This window comes from Macrobrachium rosenbergii, chromosome 43, assembly GCF_040412425.1.
Source record: "Macrobrachium rosenbergii isolate ZJJX-2024 chromosome 43, ASM4041242v1, whole genome shotgun sequence".
Taxonomy (NCBI): Eukaryota; Metazoa; Arthropoda; class Malacostraca; order Decapoda; family Palaemonidae; genus Macrobrachium; species Macrobrachium rosenbergii.
Window position 1 is genome coordinate 54,779,125 of NC_089783.1, and position 8,726 is coordinate 54,787,850.

The following is an 8,726-nucleotide window of genomic DNA, read 5'->3' on the forward strand; positions in this document are numbered from 1 at the left end:
TAATATCTGAACATCATAAGGAAGGTTCTATATCTCTGACAGTTAATGCAATAAGAGAGCCTGAATTTAAAGGGAAATTTCCTTACCTCTGACTGTTAATGTCTGAACGTAATCAGGGAGGTTCGACTGACTGGAAGAGGTTCTTAGAGCGCTGGTGACTGCAGGAGTGACTGGCTGTGATCCTACGGACGTCGGGGTAGGGGTACTCAAGGAATCCCGGTGCGGGGGCGGTGGTGGAGCCGCTACGGGTGAAGACATCGCGGCTACGAGAGTAAACGTGAACACATAAGTAACTGAAATGGTATAACAAAAAGGTAACATTTTGTATATGTAATCATAGGTTCCCGTAGTTTAATAATAATAATGTAAACTGCCGGACAGTTGTTAATCTCCTGAACTGTTGAATTACAACACAACTCAGCGGTGGTGTCAGCTCAGCGTCGAACTATAATGGATAAGAGAAGTCACAAACTCGAGGACGAGTATATTTTCACATTCAGTAGTTTCCACACTGAAGAAATATGACGTCTCGAAAACTATGTAAGGACTTGAATATCAGACGAGGAATCTATAAAGCTGATCTATTTATTGCGAAAGAAATATGCAAAATGGTATCAGGACAATTAACCCCCATGGACAATTACCCCCGAGGACAACTACCCCCTAGACAATTACCCCAAAGGACGATCACCCCCCGGTATTATAGTCTGCTTGGAGAAATTTAAATTTAAAAAGAAAAAAAAACTAAATTTTTTCGTAAAAAGTCACTAAGTGCCATATTACCTATAACAATTTAGCAATCGTTACGCTAGTAATTTTAACGACTATAACAGCTTAACAACAGTTAAACTTGTAATTGCTTTTGAGTAAACTTCTTAAAAATATTTACATTTTTTGTCTCCTTTGAAATTCATTTAAGTCTTTCTTTGTTAAAATCTTTAGCATTAGAGAAAACACTGTAAGCCCATTAAGCATCCTGGAATTTATAAAAAATGACAGAGGAAAAGGCAGACTAGTTTATGTTGGATACATTTAAAGCAAAACGAATTAGCAAATGGTGTCTCCAACGAAATGAAATTGTTGGTAGAGTTCATGACCACATGCGCAACACGAAACAAAAATTAAAGCCGCTAAAACTATCCGCAAGATAAAAATGCAAGCTTTCGACACAGTAGAAACTATGCAGGACATAATTTCTGAGGCCTGTGCTCTCACTGATGAAGAAACGCAAGCATATTTGCCTGCAAGCACCACTTAAAACGTAACATTAAGCGTCAGCGGCAAGGTCCGTCTCACTTACGGCCTTCACCTCTCAAGGCAAAAGAATTGGTTTTAACGGACGCGCTTACAAGATGGCCAAGATTTTTTGCTGTACGACTCAGTACCTGTTGAAAAAGGGATTCTGATTTTTGGAACACATGAAAACCTGGAATATTTATGAGAGAGAGAGAGAGAGCCTGAGTTAAGCATCAGTGCCTTAGTTTATGTGATTTTTATTTACTTGTTAGCCGATATATATTTTGGTCCCCTAATTTCCGGAAGACGGACTGGGAAACTCTGACGTAATGCAGTTGCAAATATAGTACTTTCCTGGATTTTGTATTACTTCCTTATTGCATTAGCATTATTATAATTATTGCATCTTTATCTTGCAGCAATAATAATAATAATAATAATAATAATAATAATAATAATAATAATAATAATAATGATAATAATTCTTATGATGTTACTTTTGCAGTGATGAATATTATTGTTCTAGTTGAGTGACTATCCCACAAAATCTTTGAAAATATAAGTAATTCAATACAATATGAATTTAGTGCAAGTATTTTTCCACACATACATACATACGTACATATATATATATATATATATATATATATATATATATATATATATATATATATATACACACACATAGATATACATATATATATATGTATGTATTTATATATATTTTAAGCTTTGCATATCCTTTTGCTAAACATGATGTGTATAAATTTACATTGCTAAGTATTTTTCTTTTTATTTTTCTATATGGAAAGTTCATGTGAACAGTTATTACAACCCGTCAAAATTACCCAGTTGTAAAGTGAAGAAGCCTTTTCCCTTGAGAACTATTCTGAAAGGTGTGACTTGCAAGCCGAATGAAAGAAATCCAGTTTGGCATTTCATCGGTAAAATCTTGATGCTAATTAAAATAAAAATTGTGAAGTAATTAAAATAGATGTTCAGTAAAAACAAAGTGAATCGTGTTTACATATGGGCGGGTTCTTCCCACAAAGATTTCAGAATTTGTATCACTTCTGCGCATGATATAAATTTAATATTGCTCCTACAATTAAAAATTCATGAGAAGCGTTTTAATTTGTATTCATAAGTCCATTAAAGTTGTCTAAAGATAAATGTGAAGGAAAAAATTACAAAGCAGATTGCATAGAAATTATTTACAGAATAGTGAATTAAATATAAATTTTTCCCGTGCAAAATAAAAAAAAAATTCCGTTCTAAATCGTTTCTCCAATAAAAAATCAGTTTCTTTCATGCATATTATGAATTCCATGCAAAATACATCTCATCCAAGTTTAATAACTTCATATTGTCTTCTCCAAAACGCACTATAAATTTGATCATTATCAAGGTACAAAGAATATATTCCTTTTTTATCATGATCTAGCAATAAAGACTATATTCTTTTCCGGTCAATCGTTTTCATAGCATGAACTTTTTAGAAATAAATTTCTCTAAATTCTTATGACCATAAGTTACACACAATATAGATTTTAAACTATAAATGGCTGTTTTTTTATTCACTTTTGTTAAAAAAATACTCATAAACGTACGGTTAATAATGAAGCTGACTTTTTAAATTTCAGGAAAGGTGTGTATCGGTTTCTGGACCAGCAATTTATATATATATATATATATATATATATATATATATATATATATATATATATATATATATATATAAAAAAAAAAAGAATGTCAGGAACCAAAAAGGGTTTTGTAGACCCAATTTCTTACGCGATAATTGCCGATAGGCACTAGCGGATCGGGGGGAGGGGGCACCTGGGCACGTGCCCCCCCCCATGAAAAATAATGACAAAATAATAATATAGAAGATTTAGATAATAACATAAATGAGAAACATAAAAATGGGGAAAAAATTAAAAATCTATTATAGAAACAATGAAACTTTGAGAAAAGAATATAATAATTAATTATGTATATAAACACATATATATAGGTATATGTATATGTGTATATGTATAATATGAATATTGGTAGCCCCCCCAATGAAATTTTTCTGAATCCGCCAGTGCCGGTAGGTTCTCTAATTAAAAAAAAGTTCCAAAATGACAATATTTATGTCGCAGCGGAAGAGAGCTTGAAAGCAAATACAAAGGAAATTCACATATTAGAGAAAGAAAGACTTCGTCTCTCGGAGAAACTCAAGTTGTAGGATAGAGACAAGGATTGGACAGGGATTTGCCATTATCCTTAACCGGAAGCGTTGAGAATTGGTAGGTAAGACAGCGATAGTTTTGCTCGAGATGTGAAAAGCTTGCGGTGAACTCTACGGGATATTTACGACTAATTACACTTCAAATAAGAGTAGGGACATTGTTTTCGAGCTATATTCAGAAATGTACGCTTGTTCACATTTAATGTTTCCTACTTTGATTAGCGTGAGATTTGTGCCGGGAGGTGGGGGGGCCGAAATTAGGAAAGTGATTATTGATAAGGTAGTCCACCTCTCGTTCTTCGAAAATTTATTAGAAAATTTATTAGGACCGGGTTCTTGTTTGTTGGTTATTTTGTTTCCTTGTGTATGAGATAAATAATAAATTATTCCTCGCCCAATAAACACAACCCTTAGAGGTATTGCTACTTGTGAATTTATGCAATGAAAAATATTATTTGAATGCTTTCAAATAATGCCCTTTTATCTGATCACAGGTCAAAGGAAGTCATTCCTTCCAAAGCTTAACTTGTTCCTGGTGTGAAGGAACTCAAACCTACCTAACATGTCCTACAAAGCAAAGAGGTTATATTTAGGGTTCGGTCTGCTAGAGCATCTGTCAGTTAGCTGGTGAAATTACTTGAAAACTAATGAGCAGGTTTTTTCCCCACTTTTTTTTAAACTGTGCTGGCTTGTACATTTGATTAAATTTTGGTATGGGCCCGAGTCTGGATATATTTTCGGGTTTTTTTATATCGCTTTATTCAGCTCTTGGAAGAATGTGAGTGAGTCAAGTACTTTAGTAATAATGCTAATCAAATATGTATATATATACATATATATATATATATATATATATATATATATATATATATATATATATATATATATATATATATATATGACTGTGAAATATTTTCTGTTAAAACAGAATTCCATCAAGTATAAGGGAGCCCATGAAAACGCCAAAATGTGGAAAATAAAGGCTGTATTTCAGAGACCGAACTGTCTCTCTCCTAAGGAAATAGTGATTCACTATTTGCCTGAGGAGAGAGACAGTTTGGTCTCTGAAATATAGCCTTTATTTTCCACATTTTGGCGTTTTTATGGGTTCCTTATATATATATATATATATATATATATATATATATATATATATATATATATATATATATATATATATGTTGTGTGCTAAAACTTAGTAGACCCGTCCTCTAGTTCTTTAATGGATTCTTAAAAGGTTAAATTATATAACATATATATATTTATGTTTATTTATTTTTTTTTATTTATCGGTGTGTGGGGACAAGACCGGCCACGGTAAAACTCGCGTCGCCAATCTGATCGTGCATTCAAGTTAACATCTTATGCGTCGTCCACGACATATCACTCTTACAAAGAAAACAACAGTATGTCGAGGCAAGAAACTACAATATATGGTTACGTAAGCAACAGTTTTTTTTTTATTTTTGTACGCTTGTCGCACTGAATTGAAAAGCCCAATGATACAACGAGATTGCACTCCGCAGCAGAGGACTGCAATCTCCGATTCGCCTATGTTATGCAACGAACCGTTTTATATATCCTGCGTACAACGGCATACTTTCTTACAATTATGTCTTGGTAAATTACACTCGCTGCGGTGTTTTTCCACTACTTGACGGTTACAAAATCATGCACGCAGCACACAAACCCAAATAACTACTTATTAAATACACACACTTATGAACATGACGCAACTTCAAGGTTTATTTACGCCTTGTATATGAAATGTCTACTACAATTTATTTAGACCACGTAACCAAATACACGCATGTGTCTACAGCTGCATGAATGTATACATGGTCGCGAACAAACTTTCACACACACACACACACTTATATAAATTATATATGTTGTAGATATACATATACTCGTATATATATGTGTATATATATAAATATATACATATACATAATGTGCGTGTTTGTGGGATATATATACACCCTTATATATATGCACATATATACGCAATATATACATATACATGATGCGTGTGTGTGTTTGTGGGTGAGTGCGTGGTATCATGTAGACGAATATAAGTACTTAGTACGGTTGTAATATCAGGCATTTGAATAAGTCCATATACCTGTCTGTACACTGTATATCTAAGTATCATATAGCTAATTTTGCTGTAGAATTTCACAAACGTAAACATCCCGTAGGCGAATAACTGCGTTGTTTATTGACACCAAACAATATGGTAAACATCAGTAGTGTCCCAGATTATATAATAAAAACTCCGTTAAATGAACTGATGCGGATAGAGGGAGAACTCATTTCAATAAATGTACTTTAATTATAAATTCGCTTTTCAAGGAAATTGCGTTAGAATTTTCAGCCTTCTTGCTTCATTTGGACGTTAATGACCTTTGATATTGTGACGCTAATTTTCCAGAAGGATTCATTAACCAACGACTTACTCTTCAGCCTCGGAGATTATATGTTTCAGAGCGAGGTTATCTTTTAAGCTGAAACAATATCAGGTGTCCATGAAACAAAGTGTCATATAACAATGTTCAATTTCGTCTTCAGTGTGAGACAATTCAGTGAAGAACCTTCAGTTGCAAATGTGTGCGTATGTATATATATACATACATACATATATATATATATATATATATATATATATATATGTGTGTGTGTGTGTGTGTGTGTGTGTGTGTGTGTGTGTGTGTGTGTGTGTGTGTGTGTGTATGTGTTTGTGTTAAACAGAAAACCGTCATTGTGAATTTAAATCTTTTTTATCTTTAGTTTTCCAGTTTTCGAGTTATTTATTCTCTTCTTATGTCAGTATATATGTATATATATATATATATATATATATATATATATATATATATATATATATATATATATATATATATATATACATACAGTTTATTCTCATGTATAATAATAATAATAATAATAATAATAATAAGATTTTACCTTCTCAACGAAATTTAGAATATTAGTCACAGTGATTTCATTGTTCAAGTGTATTACAAAGAATTACAGGGATCTTTGAGAGTCCGCTCAGTTCTCATTATAGGATTTCTAAAACTCTCTCTGGTGTATTACCTGTAGGCAGCAAAATTATTATTATTATTATTATTATTATTATTATTATTATTATTATTATTATTATTATTATTATTATTATTATTATTATTACGGAGGAAGAAGATCCTCTTTGAGGCAAGTTTTGTTGAATAAAATCAATTCGCAAAATGCAGCCATTTTATTCAACAATATATTATTATTATTATTATTATTGTTATTACGTTACCATAAATATAATAATAATAATGATAATAGTAATAATAATAATAATAATAATAATAATAATAATAATAATAATAATAATAATAATATTTTATTATTATTATTATTCTATCTTCATGAAATTAACAGCTGCATAAAAATCATGACAATTAGTCCATCTGTTCTTGAAGAAACTGCATCCAACTTTATTACAAATTTGTGCTAAAAATAATATATATAAAAACTGACTTATGTAACTCTGAGAATTCTAGATTTTCTCTGAATGTAATTAATGACTGACAGTAACTGCGGTCCTTAAAATACAAAAACGTATGCTTTTCTTTAGAAATCTTCTGTACGTTTGTATATAAATTCCTATATAGATTCATATATAGATACAGTTGAATCGATAAAGCGATCGCCTCGTCCAAAGGATACGCATAAACATCATTCATCAAACAATTAAATTTCTCAAGATAAAAAATTGGAAAATCCTTTTTTTTTTTACATGTCAATAGATTCACTCAGAAAAAACTAAACTCTAATTATAAAACAGAAAGCGAAGAACAAGCGTGTCCAACTTACCGTGATTGAGCCGAATGAGTCCGGACCAGCGAAACACTGTACAGTACACTAGACAGACAGTTTGGACAGTTTTTCCAAGGGCAGTAACCAATGCACTAACAAGTTAACAACTGTTCTGACAGTACTCAACCTCTCCACGCCTATACGGGTACTTATCGCGGGATGCCAGAGGTACGGTGGGATTTTTCGAGTGCCTTCCACGGTCGGACAAAACCTCGTGTGTTTTGTCGAGCAGATTTCCTCGATCATTTAAAAATCATTCGTCTCTTTAGCGTTATTTTGTTTTATTAAAGTTTGCAGTGTTGGTGCCATGTTGCTAGAAATCGCATAGTTTAATTAAAGATATCGAGGCGGTAGCTACAGATTTCTTTAGTTAGTTTTCGTGTGTACGGAAATAATAAAACAATTCCTTGCAAAGTTTCTCGACGTGAGTATGAAATGCTTGTGATCACTACAGACGTCGTTTATAATGTGAAATATTTCAGTATTCCTGGGAAAAAAACCTACTAATTCGGCAGCTATTCATTGGCTGCAGAGATTTAAACGTCACAACGTAATGAGCCAATCACGCGTAGACGGTAGATGCCCGGGGGTATCCCCCTGCCCAACAGGTAATACGTGATTCCACAGAACGAACCCTGACGTCATAAGGTGGGTGTCCAACCTGAGAGCATCTCGCGAGATTTGGACCAATGAGAAGCCGAGGAAAGGTACCCTTCTTTGACGTGACGACGTCGGCTGGCCAATGGGGGCCCTCGTATTGACACATCAAGGCACAGATGGTGGTCTACTACGAGTGATCTCTTGCGTAAAATTGTTTTCATTGTGCTGTGGGATACAACGCTCGATCTCCATTTAAAATGAACTGTATCCTGATTAATTAGCTGCCTGCTACGGCGCATGCGTCATTACTCGTGTTATGGGACGTTGATATATCACGGGCAGTGCGTTGGAAACGAGCTGAAATCGTGATTACTTAAAAAAAACGCTTGCTGTTCGTCTTAGCGAGGTCAGCCGGATAATGTGATATATTAGAAGACCAAAAAGGGAGGGCAAAGCGGAATAAAGAATTGGGGAACCCCTTGGACCTCCTAATTTTTTCTCTCTCTTTCTCTCTCTCTCTTACTCCCTCCCTCTTCGTCTCTCTGGGTTTAATTCCGTGCCTCCATAATAAAGAAATATTGACCAGACAATGATCTCCGTTATAGTGACCTGCTTCAGCACATTAAGCGAGAGCGAGTACCCAAGATCTTAAATAAAAAGCTTAAAGACAAAAATGCGAGAAAGTTGGCTTCTGCCAATTTTCTGTTCAATAGGAAATAAATCTAAGACGCACACAGAGACATTACTCTATTTCGCTGTGACACATGAGAAAACTATTGTAGTG

General features: G+C 33.5%; 1 protein-coding gene across 1 annotated transcript in view; it reads right to left on the reverse strand.

Moving 5' to 3' along the window:
- The window catches only part of LOC136828936 (ventral anterior homeobox 1b-like), a 33,180-nt gene extending 25,382 nt beyond the window's left edge, over positions 1 to 7,798 (reverse strand). The window contains exons 1-2 of the mRNA XM_067087307.1: positions 7,340 to 7,798; positions 87 to 263 (exon numbers count right to left, since the gene is read on the reverse strand). Of these exons, the coding sequence (XP_066943408.1) occupies positions 87 to 258 (172 nt within the window). The 5' untranslated portion in view covers positions 259 to 263; positions 7,340 to 7,798. The remainder of the gene's footprint in view (positions 1 to 86; positions 264 to 7,339) is intronic.
- Between the last annotated feature and the right edge of the window lie 928 nt (positions 7,799 to 8,726).